A 14,449-nucleotide genomic window follows, 5' to 3' on the forward strand; every position below is an offset into this window, starting at 1 on the left:
TCACAGGAAGTTCAGATATTGGTTTTGCCCTCCGTTGATATCCTCAGAAACCCGTGGAGGCTCAAGAAGTTCTTATAAAGTACTGCAGCCTGCACAGATTTGATGTATACATAATATCACATTTTAAGTCAGGAACTTCATCAGTAGGCAAATGTGGTGGCAACAATCAGGAATGATATTGGCATGATCAAGTGTACTCTGAGGATGAAAAGACTTTTATTTAAAACATATAAAGTAAAGTTTTAACACATAATGGGTATAACCTCATTTTAATTATAAAATATATATTTCTACATTAAAATTTGCAGTTGAAATTACTGAAGTACTGCAGGAGAGAGGGAGAGAAAAAAGAATGAGGAGGGCTCTTTGAATTAAGAAAGTAACATAATTTATTGTGTGTGCCAACCACAACAGTATTGTTTGTACTCCGTATAAGTCATTATAAATAATTTACATCAGCCACATGATATAACATTGAATTGCATTGAAAACGGTGGTTAATAATCAGTGACAAGTGACATGACACGTTTTATGGAGCAGACACATTCGTTCTTAGTTGCCTCTAGAATAAAACCAAAAGTGCAGTTTGTGTGGTTTTAGTTGACAGAGGAGCACATGCATGCCGCTCTGAAAAAACACCTTTCATTTATGAGTTTTGCCTCATTTTGCTCTTTAATTCCAAATCTATGATAAATTGAAATGTTCATAAAAAATACAACATTTAATGCGATTAAGATTCATTCCATTTATTTCATACAAGCAAACAGTGAAGGGACACTGAAGCACACAGAGTGCATTTTGTGACATCATAGAGCATAAATGATCTGAGATGTAAACAACTGTTCAACAATATGAATCACTTTACTGCTTAGATCGTTGGCAAAATGTATATAATTAAATAAAATAATAAAAAAGCCAATAGAAAGCATACATTTTAAATTATCAATATTTATCAGTACCATTACAGAGTACAGAGTAAAGAATAACACGTGATTTCAGTACCCTAAATGTTGAGAATAAAGAACATTCACACACAGAAATGCAAATGTTAATGTAATATAATTCAAACTTCAGAATACAGGAGTTCATATACAATGCAAGAAATATGGCATTTGTTTTTGCATAAAAGATGGAGAAGAATAAAGAATAATAATACAAATTCAAAAGAAAACACACAGTCTAATAAAATCTGGCATAAAGGCAGACTAAGAGAAGGTTTGATAATAATTGTGCAATAAATATTTAAAGTAAATGCATTTTTGAAGGAATATTAGACTTACCCTACCTTGTAAGAGAAAAATCATTTAATTTTAAAAGTAATAACACCCAGAATTCTGTTCCGAATTTTGGTCAATTTGAAACCATAAATCAAAGGATTCATAAGAGGAGGTATGACCAGAAATTCTATTGCAACAAAGTTTTGAAAGGTTTGAGGTAAATCCTTTGATCCAAATCGCATATTCATCACATCGAAAAGTATAGTGACAAGAAAAATGAGTAAGGAGGTTAAATGTGGCACACATGTTTGCATGAATTTTGCCCTGTTGTCCAAAGAATTCACACACATTTTAATGAGATACATGTAGGACCAAACTATAAAAACACCTTGAAAGACATAAATGATTATTGTTATATATGCAACTATGCCGTTAATGGTGGTTTGTGCTGGGAAACAAGCAAGTTTAACAATAACCCAGTTCACACAAAAAAGTCTGGTAATATATGGGCTGCATAACTTCACTCTGGATGTTAGAAAAATATTTGTGGCTATAATAAAAAAAGGTGTTATCCAAGAGAAACAGACTAACTTAATGAGTCTCTGCTTTGACATGACCGAGTGATACTCCAGAGGTCGACATATAGCCACATATCTGTCATATGCCATGACTGCTAGAATAGACAGATCACTGCAGGCGTATGAATACATAACCAGAGCCTGAACAAGGCATCCAGAATAAGAGATAGCATGAACAGGAGAGAGCAGATCCCAGAGAAACTTGGGGTAGAAACCTGTTGTCCCATAAAGTCCATTCACACAAAATGTGCACAATAGAATATACATCGGTTCATGCAGGTGTTTATCCAAGATGATGGTCACAATAAGAGAAAGATTTACCAGCAAAATAAAACAGTAACACAGCAAAGTGAGACAGAAGAGAGTAAACCTGTGGTTCTTTGTTTCATTTAAACCTGAAAGAAAAAATATTGTTATCAGCGAAACATTATCCATCATGTCTTGTGCTGAGTACCCATTAACTCTTTTGCCTCATCTCACTGTTAATATCTTGTCTGAATACAGCAGCACACGAGCTGGGAATTCAAACCAACCAATCAAAGACCTGGAGGCGATTCAGCTTGTCGCACTCTGAAAGCCAAAATAAACAAGATAATACCTAAGTCTAACTAAAGTTTAATTTTGGCTTGCTAAAGTTCTGCTTAAGCCTAAAAAACGTCCTGTTTCGCTTCATTCAGAGGAGTTATGGTGGAAGCTAATAACACTATAGATTATTTTAGTGCCATTGTCTTCTGGTCAGTTGCAGTTGCTGAGGTGTATTCAGAAGTGCTGAATACACCACTATATGAGCAAAGGTCAGATCTAGAGGGACTTTTCCACCAGCCAAGTAATCGGTCAGATAGTAAGTAACACACACCTGAAAGTCGCTTCATTTCACAGTACATACTGTACATTCAGTGTGTCTGCAGAGAGGATGTGCTCAGTTTTTTGATATTGTATGTCACAAAAACATCACAATCTCTACGCTCTGTGTAGCCAGTGAGGTTTTTATCCTTGTTAAGATGCTCCCCTTCTTTTTTTCATTTGTTTTTGCATTATTCAATCTCTTACCGACGGCTAACATTATGACCACTGGCAGGTGAAGTGAATAACACTGATTATGGCAACATTTTGTCCTCAAAGTTAATGTGTTAGAAGCAGGAAAAACGGGCAGCGTGAGGATTTGAGCGACTTTGACCAGGGCCAGATTGTGATGGTTAGACGGCTGGGTCAGAGCATCTCCAAAACTGCAGCTCTTGTGGGGTGATCCCGGTCTGCAGTGGTCAGTACCTATCAAAAGTGGTCCAAGGAAGGAAAAGCGGTGAAGCTAAATGTTACACACTGAGCCTTTGAGATGACACTAGAGTTCTTTTGAGCACTATAAAGTTAATCTGCATTTTTCTTGCATCATGAGGTAACACTGATTATACACTAATGAAAACATACCTATATTATATTAAATTTCTGCCAATAGATCCTCCTGAAAGTTACACTCGACGTTAAAGAACCTAACTGCAGATAGTATTTTTGTTTTAGGCAGTTTATTTGATTATTTAACAGTTAAATTTTTTTCTTAACATCAGATCATTTGGGATCCTTGACAAAACATGTGATACACGCACCTTTCTGCCATCATGTGACAAGAGAATACAGAATAACAGAACATTTGCAATGAACAAAGAGTTAATTAATATTTTTTTGTGATGTAGATAAGATGCTTTTAATGTCAAAATGAAGAGAGCGTTGAATTAACAACAATCTTTCAGTCAGTTATTACAACAATAACTTAAAGAAAAATGAAACAGATAAATATTCCTGCCATCAAATTTTCATTTTTAGATATGAAAAAAGGAACTGATTTGTTTTCTAACCTGTTGCCTGAGAGCTCACATCCAATAGGAAAGATCATGGGATGACACATTTTTCCTTCTGATATTAATTAAATTCAAACTTTTGTTGACTAAGTTTGAATCCATATATAAGTGGATTCATAGTCAGAGGAATAAGCAGAAATGCCACTGCCATAACATTGTTAAGGTCTTAATGAATTTATGAATGAATGAATTTATGTATTTGTTTATTTTTGTGTGTCTTGTAAGCCCATGAGGCAGCATGACAAGAAAATCAAATCAAATCAATATACAGTCAATCTAAAAGCACAGCTGTTGTTAAGCATGTTTGCTTAAACTTCGCCCAGTTCTCTTTAGATGATCTGCACGTTCTTACCAGATACACGTAAGACCAAAAAATAAATGTGTTCCACAGCGTTTGCTTTGGTTGGTGAGCAAGCAAGAGTAGCAGTTAACACAGTAGATCCTATTTATGTGTGAGCCACATAACCTTGCTCCTAATAACGTTGCTGTGTTCATAAACATACAATAAAGAGGGAAAAATCAGGATAAAAGCACAAAGATGGAGACTGAGACTTTTGTCATAACTGAACGGTTCACTAGAGGTCGACATAGAGCCACATAGCTGTCATATGCCATCAAAGCTACGATAGAAAAATCACTGCGGGTTGTTGAGTGCATTTAATCTAAATGTTTAGATTATACAAGTAGATATATACGTGGGTTAATGAAGGTTTTTATCCATAATAATGACAACAATCAGAAAAATATTTCTCAAAAGCATCATTAAGTACCTCTTTAATGTTAACAAGAAGAGGATAATTCTTTGTTCTAATCTAAAAGTTAACCTGAAAGAGAAAACAGCAAGACAACTTAAATATTTTCCATCATCTGTATATTTCAAAGCATAAGCGTAACCAGTAAAATGACCCATGACACCAGCTATGGAAGTATCAGAGAATACAGTGACATTTTTCCCAGTGATGCTTTTATTTCATAATGCCACTTTTCATCACACACTATTTTTCTGTCAATCCAAATGTACAAGAAAAATATTAGTGCCTTGGAGTTTTTTTCTCATATATTTTATTTTGTGACACCACTGAATACACCGTAAGTGAGATTTTTTCCATTGATCAACAGAAAAAAATACCTTTTAATATCAATATTAAAAGAAATGTGTTTGCACAGGTATTCAGTACCTCTAATATGTCACATCATTGCTGCAGCCAAGTGTGTAAATGAGAGATTTTAAAGTACTGATGAAAGAACTCTACATAAGATCACTAACAGCACAGATTAATTGCGTTATCCTTATTTCTAAGGTATCATTTGTTAATCAGGCTTTGAGCATGATATCATTCTTAGCATAAGTTTTCTTATTTCTGGTAACTTCAGGCCATACACAAGAGGATTCAGAATAGGAGGAATCACAACAAACTCAAGTGATAAAATTACAGCTAGAAATGGATTAATATTTTCAAGATTAGTTCTACTGAGAGCAACATCACAAAACACAGTAATGGAATAATTGACAAACGTAATAATGTGTGGCAGACAGCTTTGAATGACTTTGCCTTTGAACTCTTTGGAGCGTTTCCTACAAACGAGAAAAATACGGGCATACGTATAAAGAACAAAAGCCAGGGGCAGGAAGACTGTACTTGTAGACACAAACATGCCAACCAGGTTATTAAGCACAGTAGTGACACATGACAATTTTACAACAGGCCAGTTGGCACAGAATACCTTTGGTATCTTATTGCCACACAGTGGAAGTCTGGACGCCAGATAAACACAGACTGCAACAGAAAAGGCCGGATAGATCCATGCCAAGAAGACCAATTTAGAGACCAGCTTGGAAGTCATTTTGTTGTGGTAGTGTAAAGGCTGACATACAGCAACGTACCGATCATATGCCATAATGCCTAGAAGGGTGAGCTCGTAAGACGCATAGGTGTAAATGACATAGATCTGAGTGAAACAAGCCGGTCGTGAGATCAAATGAGTATCAGACAGGAGGTCTCCCAGAAATCTGAAGATGAAGCCAGCAGAGCCGTACAGAGAGTTAAAAGAGAGACACATAATAAAAATATACATGGGCTCATGTAAAGTTTTCTCTCGTGATATTACCACTATTATGACAAGATTGGCTGAGATAATAAAAGTGTACAACAGGAAACACAAGACAAATGTTGGGTAGCGGTAGTTGCCTATGTTCACAAACATAGTGAGGTTAAAATAGGGGGGATTAGTGCTGTTTTCCATTTACCCCATAAACAGTACCAGAGATTGTTTAGTGAATACAGAAAATTCTTCAGCTGGATCCTGTCAACAGTAAGGATACAGCTGCAGCTCCCTGTTATCCCAAGGTTTGGTATTCAGAGAGAACTGAACCAAACGAGAGAACAGAGATTTCCAAAGTGATAAATGATGGAAGAGGATTACAAGTAAGTTAAAAACATTTGAATAATATGTTATCAACAATCAACAACATCAACAATAAGCAAGGTAGTATCAATGGCTACAGTTTCAGTTGTATTAAATGTTTAAATCCAGTGTTTTTCACCAACCCTGAAGGTTCCTCATGTTGTCCGTGTGTGGTCTGTGGCATGACAGGTAACCCCTGTGGTTTTGCAGGAGAAGCTGAAAGCCTATTTAACTTGTCACACATAATTATGTCATCGAAGTCATAACACCATGGGGAATCTAGGATGGAAGCTGTTGTTAAGCATGTTTGCTTAAACTTCGCCCAGTTCTCTTTAGATGATAATGAAAACATACCTATATTATATTAAATTTCTGCCAATAGATCCTCCTGAAAGTTACACTCGACGTTAAAGAACCTAACTGCAGATAGTATTTTTGTTTTAGGCAGTTTATTTGATTATTTAACAGTAAAAAATTTTTCTTAACATCAGATCATTTGGGATCCTTGACAAAACATGTGATACACGCACCTTTCTGCCATCATGTGACAAGAGAATACAGAATAACAGAACATTTGCAATGAACAAAGAGTTAATTAATATTTTTATGTGATGTAGATAAGATGCTTTTAATGTCAAAATGAAGAGAGCGTTAAATTAACAACAATCTTTCAGTCAGTACAATAACTTAAAGAAAAATGAAACAGATAAATATTCCTGCCATCAAATTTTCATTTTTAGATATAAAAAAAGGAACTGATTTGTTTTCTAACCTGTTGTCCAATAGGAAAGATCATGGGATGACACATTTTTCCTTCTGATATTAATTAAATTCAAACTTTTGTTGACTAAGTTTGAATCCATATATAAGTGGATTCATAGTCAGAGGAATAAGCAGAAATGCCACTTCCATAACTTTGTTAAGGTCTTAATGAATTTATGAATGAATTTATTTATGTATTTATTTATTTTTGTGTGTCTTGTAAGCCCATGAGGCAGCATGACAAGAAAATCAAATCAAATCATATCAATATACAGTCAATCTAAAAGCACAGTTGTTGTTAAGCATGTTTGCATAAACTTTGCCCAGTTCTCTTTAGATGATCTGCACGTTCTTACCAGATACACGTAAGACCAAAAAATAAATGTGTTCCACAGCGTTTGCTTTGGTTGGTGAGCAAGCAAGAGTAGCAGTTAACACAGTAGATCCTATTTATGTGTGAGCCACATAACCTTGCTCCTAATAACGTTGCTGTGTTCATAAACATACAATAAAGAGGGAAAAATCAGGATAAAAGCACAAAGATGGAGACTGAGACTTTTGTCATAACTGAACGGTTCACTAGAGGTCGACATAGAGCCACATAGCTGTCATATGCCATCAAAGCTACGATAGAAAAATCACTGCGGGTTGTTGAGTGCATTTAATCTAAATGTTGCATTATACAAGAAGATATATACGTGGGTTAATGAAGGTTTTTATCCATAATGATGACAAAAACAAAATTCCAAAGCAATAACCTCTGATTTAACAAAAAGGAAACTTTGTTCTAACTAAAATAACCGAAAACAAGACAACTAAATATCCATCACTGTATATTTCAAAGCAAAGCATAATATGTCATCGAGTCAAACACCAGGGATCAGGGAAAAAGTTAATGTGTGAAAAATAGGATAAACACAAAAACACAATTTTGATGGCGACGATGAAAAAATGCTTGACTTTCATAACAAAAATGTCTATAAATTGGCAAGAAACTGTCAGTGGCAGTTTAACTGGCTGTATCAGTTGATAGCATATATTGACAATCTGCTTTTCCACTGCAGTTTCAGATTAGAAAGAAGTCGGTGGCCTCAATTCCAAATCAAATCCGGGATTAAAACAATTAAGCATTATTCTAGGATTTTGTCACCTCAAGAATTGATGTTTTAATTCCAATAACAACTTACTGGTGGCTCGTGGGTGTTCAAAGTATACTAGTTTAGCCTAATGATGATGAAAGGGTGATTGCAGTTATTTAATTGATTTATTAAAAATATAGGAATGGCAATATCGGTCGGTCGTCCACCACTTTGGTACAGACAGAGGTTGGTATTTCAACATCTGTCAGATCGATTTCTATGACATTTGGTACAGATATCCTTGGTGCCAATCAAATCAGATTGCCATCAAAACACACACATTCTTGCCACCCTCAGGAGGAATAATCTCTTTGGTGAAATATAACAAAACATGCTAACCTAACATGGCAAACATGGTAAAAATACCTGCTACCAGCATCAGCATGTTTTGTTAGTATTGTCATTGTGAACATGTTAGCATGACGTACAGCCTGCTTGCATGGATTTAGACCGGTATATTATTTCAGTTTAACTCATTATTCACAAGGTTCTCTTTAATATATTAGTAGACAGGAGACTTTGATACATATGACTTAACATTAGATGTACATGATTTATTATGGCGAAGAATCAGAGGGCCTCAATCCATGCAGTGCACATGAATAAGTTTAAGCGGGGTGAGAGGAGATAGGAGAGGTTGGACCAGAGTGAACGCTGAACTAAATTTACAATTAAGTGCTAGCACTTCATTTCAGTCTCACAGTTCTACTTTCACTGGCTTTAACCTAAAATCCTTTATTGTGAGGGTAGGGCAAGCATCCAACCTCCTCCATACCCCCTTATTACCTCCTTTGCTCCCATCATAATTTCTATGGCCACTAGAGGGCTTTGTCACTCTTCGCTGAAATGACTGATGTGAAATACATCGACTCAAAGAGAGGCCAGAGGCGATGAACTGTACAAATGGGTATTACGGACCCATCCTTTCTCTCCTTGAAGGCATACATGGTGTCGCACAGTGTACAAAGGACGCTTGAGCGATCAGTCGACTGTGCCTACTTTCACAACTCCTCACTCAATCACTGTCTAAAGTGGGTGTCATTTGGAAAGTTACAAAAATGGTCAGACACAACCACTGGTGCACTCACAGGGTTTCAGATGTGGTTAAATGACAGTCTCTTATTTTGAAGCTTACTGAGGCATATTTGGTCTGATAGCAACAGGCCAATGTAGCATTCATGATTTACTAAACTACAGTGCCCATGTTCATTGCGATGAAGGAACGCGTCACCCAATGCAACAGGGTGGCCCGCTGATGTGTTTTTAATAGTTTTGGACAACAATGAACTCTGTGGCACAGAGGAATATATCAGACCTACATAGACAATACCGCAGGCTCAATCCACTCATTGTCATTGGATTTGATGGGAGAATAGACAAAGTAAATGTGTAGATTTAAAAGAATCTCATTTTGGAGGTTTCAGCATTATTCAAGTCTAGAACTCACAAACAGAAAAGATGATTGATTATTAAATAATTTCTTAAACCTGTCTTCATAATGAGGCATTAGTGCAACCTCATGCAAGTGTTCACCATTAACTTATGCACACCTCGATGTGCCAATCTGAGTCATTCAGAAGAATCTGAAGAAAAACATGAAACAGTACTATGAAAAGCATATGATAATAATTTATATTTTGTTTATCTTATTTCAAAACAACTGGTCACACATAGGTCATGTCATTAGTGATGTAAGGATACTGTAATGACTTTTATTAGTCCCTCAGCCCTCCTTAATGCCCATCACTGCCCTGACATCCCTAGTGTATCTTCACAAGGTGTTGAAACACATAGGTTGGGGAATAGTGTCATTGTATTCTGGCTTGAGATGTGTTTTGGTTGAAGAAAAAGGACATCACATGTGATACATATGAGTTCAGCTCAACTCCTCTGATGCGGTGTTTGATGATGTCAAGACTAATGAGATCCCAAGGGACGGGACACTGTATGCTTTATTCTTCAAAGGTTATAAATGTAGAATAATTAAGTTTGAAATGGTCAACAGGTCATTATCTCCATTGTCCCTTGAGAGCAATTAAACATGCGTTGCTACCGTGGAGGGCCGTCCTTAGTAACCTAACCAAAACAAAGATGTTTTTCAGTTTAGTAAATGGTCAAGAGAATGAACCACAAACTTCGACAAATACACACTCGACATCAACAATAGGTTTACTCAGTGGTTAGGAAAGACAGAGATGACTGACCTAGTGACCCCACACATGCTTGTAGACTGTTATGACAGTAGTAGTCACAAACTTTTTGTACTTTTATGTAGGGTCTTAACCTTGTCAAACATAACACCACAAATGGGCTGGAAGTGACTCACATTTTGTCATCTGAATGTAAGAGCATAGCCAAATGCACTGACACATAAGCACACTGTAAGTAGGACAAAGAGGTGTTTAGATTCTAAAATCAAGATTAATTGAACAATATGCTCAGTCATTACTTTTCCTAAGAACACCCTCAGAGTGAAAACTGATATAAGCCCTGAGAAGCAAGTAAGAGGACCTTTTATCTAAGATTATTTTGTTAAACGCAAGCGCTAAACTTAATTCACAAATCATATAAGATAGAAAAATAGAAAAAAAAGTAGCATGATAGATTTTGTGTGTAAGTGCAAATATGTCAACAGACTTAAACTGGTGATAAGTTCCAAATGTTCCAAATGTTTCCATAATTCCTTGCAGCTGGGCAATCACTGTGTAAAGTGGGTGAAGTCATTACGGAAAGTTACAAAAATTGACAGACACAGCCTCACCCTATATGTTGCCGTTATAAAAGGGGTTTTAGAGGTTGCTAAATGAAATGCTGCAAAGTAAGAAAATACAGAAATTTCCTTAAAAGGTCATGCATCTGCCCCGAAAAGGCTCTGACATGGTTGTATAGGCCTAAAGAAATGACAGTTTGTAGTTCCTTCATGCTGCACACACAGAAAAAAGATAATTAAATTCATAAAATAACATAAAAGATAAATAAAATAGAATAAAGATAAAATAAATAAATCTGGCTGAATGTAAACATCAGCAACAACATAGTGATGATAATCTGGTTTCATCTTCACATAAAAAGAAAGTGTCCATTCACTCTGACTGCGTTTGAGCAACAGTTTCTTATATCCTGTTGTTTGGCCAGTCCCATTTTGTCCAAAACCGGACCTCAGCCTTAAGTCCATGTTGGGCCAGCATGGACAAGCATCTCTTCCCTCTCCTCCTGGACTGTTGATGTGTTTCAGCAATAAAAAATATATTACATTTCTTCCATATTCTGCTGATAAAGTCCCCTAAATCATACACACTGAACATTTAAATAAGAAAAGAAGCTAGGTCATAAAATGCAATAAACATGTGTTGTATGAAAGCAAGACCGTCTTGTTTTTATTTTATTTATTTAACCTTTATTTAACCAGGAGACGTCTCATTGAGATTAAAAATCTATTTTACAAGAGAGTCCTGGCCAAGACAGGCAGCAGCACAGTTCCACAGTTACAGACAATCATTTAAAAACAACAGAGAACATATGAATAGAGTCACAGTCAGAACATCATCAAACAGTGCATGTACAGACAGAAGAGCCAGCTTCAACATCATTAAGAAAGGATTAAGTTTTAGCACTTTTTGCAGTTGATTCCATGTAGAATAACTAAAAGCCCTTTTCCCCAGTTCAGTATGGACTCTTGGCACAGTCAATAAAAACAAGTCCTCAGAGCGGAGCTGATAAGTTCCTGTGCTTTTCTGAATTACATACTTCTGCAGGTATGTAGGAAGAACACAGAGGATAGTTTTATAAATTAGGATATGCCAATGATGGAGTCTGCGGGTGGACAGGGCAAACCATCCAACTCGAGTATACAAAGAGCAGTGGTGCGTGAGGGTTTTAAAATTAGTAACAAATCTCAGTGCTCCGTGATAGACCCTGTCCAAAGACTGTAGGTATTTTGAAGATGCATGCATATATAAAACATCACCATAGTCTAACACAGACAAAAAGGTTGCAGCAACAAGTCTTTTTTTGGCTTCAAAAGAAAAAAAAGATTTGTTTCTAAAGTAAAAACCTAATTTTATCTTTAGTTTTTTCAAAAGCTGCTGGATATGAGGTTTAAAAGAGAGAGCATCATCAATTATAATTCCCAGATATTTATATTGAGACACAGATTCAATGATAGAGCCCTGCAAAGTGGTTATAGGAGGGAGGTCCGAGGGCTTTGATTTAGCTTTTGTGAACAGCATGAGCTTTGTCTTGTCAGCATTTAAAACAAGTTTTAAATCACACAGGTTTTGTGCACAGTGTTAAAAGCAATTTGGAGCTGACAAAGAGCCTGATTTGGTGTGTCATCGACATAAAAGTGAAAATTTGTGTTCGGGGCTTTACAATCCAGACAATTAATGTAAATAGTAAATAATAAAGTTCCTAGAACCGATCCCTGTGGCACACCCTTGGATACATTAAGAGAGCTAGAGGTAATACCTTCTGCTCGCACACACTGAGATCTGCCTGATAAATAGTTTTTAAACCAACCGACAGCTTGATCAGACAAACTGATGCTACAGAGTCTTTCTAACAATAAGGCATGATCCACAGCATTGAAAGCCTTTGATAGGTCAACCAAAAGGGCTGCACAATGTTGCTTATTGTCTAAAAATTAAATAAAATCATTCACCACTTTTAAAGCAGCTGTTGACGTACTATGTTGTTTCCCAAAACCAGATTGAAATTCAGATAAAATACTGTTTGTTGATAAAAAGTCCTTCAGTTGTTGACTTACAATGGATTCCAACACCTTATTTACAAACAGTTTGGAGATGGGCCTATAGTTGTTTAGCACAGTGGGGTCCCCCCTTTTAACAGTGGGAGAACAAAGGCAGATTCCAAATAAGGGGAATTCGTTTGTCTCCATTAAAAAGATAAGTCAGAGGCGATGCAATAAAATCAGCAGCTAACTTAGGAGTAGGCTTCAAGATGGTCTGGACCGCCATTTTTGTTTCATTGTAACATTTCAGGGCCTTATGTGTAAACAGCGCCAAAAGTAAAGCTGTCCCTCAAAAAACAACTACTATCAGAGCAAGCGAGGACCTGAGCGTGTTTGGATTAAAAGGAACCAGAGCAAAAAATGCCATTAAAACAGCCAAACATGTCAGCCTTTTCATAAATTTGGGTAGAGTCTTTGACAATGCATGGAGGTAGCACAGTAACATTTTTATTTCCAGTTAATGATTTAATGGTTTTCCAGAATTTCAATGGATTGTTTAGGTTATTTGAAGTTTCAGTAAGGAAATTATCAGCTTTGGCTTTTCTAATTGCCACTGTGCTTGTATTTCGCAGCTGCCTAAAGAGCAGCCAGTCTGATCCAAGACCAGTACTCCTGGCTTTAGACCATGCCACATTGCGCTCATGGAGTAAGTTGGATAACTCTGGTGTGAACCATGCATTATCCCTGCCCTTTATTCTATACTTCCTAAAAGGAGCGTGCTTGTTAACAACTTTTCCGGCATTTTCAACATCAGAAATGACATTAATTTTCTCCCAGCAAAATAGAAACAGCTCATGAAAAAATGCTTGCTCCACAAAAATTTCCTTTTTTTTTTTAGGGGTTTTTTTGTTGAAGTTTTTTTTTTTTTACTGTTGCAGATGACACACTGATGTCATTGGCAAAAACAGAAGCAGCAGAATATTTATGAGAAACATCGGTTAAAATAAGATCAATTAAAGAGGATTTTTCCGGACATTTCATATTAGGTCTAGTAGGGCTGTCAACAATCTGAAATAAATTAAACGAATCACAAAATGCTTTAAAATCGTCTGATGCTGGTAGCAGCCAGTTCCAGTTAAGGTCACCAATAAAGACAATTTCATTGAAGTTCAACCCAGATAAAAGCTCCATTAACGATGGTAAGGTGCAGCTGATAGCTGAAGGTGGCCTATAGCAGCCGACGACAGTCATATGGAGAGTTTTTGAGATTTCCACGTCAAGAGCCAGAAGTTCAAATTGCTTACTCACTGATGTAGAGAGACGGATCTTCACATGAAACTTAGATCTGACATAGACTGCAACCCCTCCACCCTTTTTTGGGTCGGTCAGTCCTATACACATTATAGCCGTCAATGTTGATATCCTTGTTTAAAACTGCTTTGTTTAGCCAAGTTTCAGATATGATAATAACATCAGCATCAGTTGTATGAGCCCAGATACGAATCATATCCAATTTTGCAATCACACTGCGCACATTTAAATGGATGAAACCAAGTCCAGACCTCGTTTTAAATTCAGCAGGGGTGTTAAAAATAACAGCAGACTCAGCAGACCCTGGGCCTGGGTTACATTCCCTGAAATCAGCAGCAACAGAACAATTATACATCTATAATCAGACCTTATAGATTTGTTTGAAGGATCTTTTTTAATCTTTAAAATTATAAAAAAAAAAAGTCACGAAGGCAACTTGAAGGAATAGTAAAGTTGTCTTGTAAAGCCATCAGGCTGACCAGACGGGCCAGGT

At 36.5% G+C, this 14,449-nt stretch overlaps 2 protein-coding genes and 1 pseudogene across 2 annotated transcripts; all 3 read right to left on the reverse strand.

Annotated features, from left to right (window-relative positions):
* Window positions 1–371: 371 nt before the first annotated feature.
* On the reverse strand, window positions 372–3,236 carry LOC127365880 (olfactory receptor 142-like). The gene has a single exon (XM_051404435.1). It carries the CDS (start codon window positions 2,231–2,233, stop codon window positions 1,301–1,303), a length of 933 nt encoding a protein of 310 aa, XP_051260395.1. The 5' UTR covers window positions 2,234–3,236; the 3' UTR covers window positions 372–1,300.
* A 60-nt stretch (window positions 3,237–3,296) lies between these two features.
* Window positions 3,297–4,558, reverse strand: LOC127365885 (olfactory receptor 51E2-like; annotated as a pseudogene).
* Window positions 4,559–4,590: 32 nt separating this feature from the next.
* LOC127365882 (olfactory receptor 6N1-like) lies at window positions 4,591–6,338 on the reverse strand. Its single transcript, XM_051404438.1, has 2 exons — window positions 6,198–6,338; window positions 4,591–6,015 (listed from the first exon to the last, which is right to left on the reverse strand). The coding sequence occupies exon 2, from the start codon at window positions 5,890–5,892 to the stop codon at window positions 4,960–4,962; it is 933 nt and encodes a 310-aa protein (XP_051260398.1). The 5' UTR covers window positions 5,893–6,015; window positions 6,198–6,338; the 3' UTR covers window positions 4,591–4,959.
* Between the last annotated feature and the right edge of the window lie 8,111 nt (window positions 6,339–14,449).

The sequence above is a fragment of the Dicentrarchus labrax genome, unplaced genomic scaffold, assembly GCF_905237075.1.
Source record: "Dicentrarchus labrax unplaced genomic scaffold, dlabrax2021, whole genome shotgun sequence".
NCBI lineage: Eukaryota > Metazoa > Chordata > Actinopteri > Moronidae > Dicentrarchus > Dicentrarchus labrax.

Bases quoted from the DNA above. Each gene is read 5' to 3' on its own strand.
- LOC127365882 (XM_051404438.1), bottom strand. From the start codon at position 5,892: ATGGAAAACAGCACTAATCCCCCCTATTTTAACCTCACTATGTTTGTG.
- LOC127365880 (XM_051404435.1), bottom strand. From the start codon at position 2,233: ATGATGGATAATGTTTCGCTGATAACAATATTTTTTCTTTCAGGTTTA.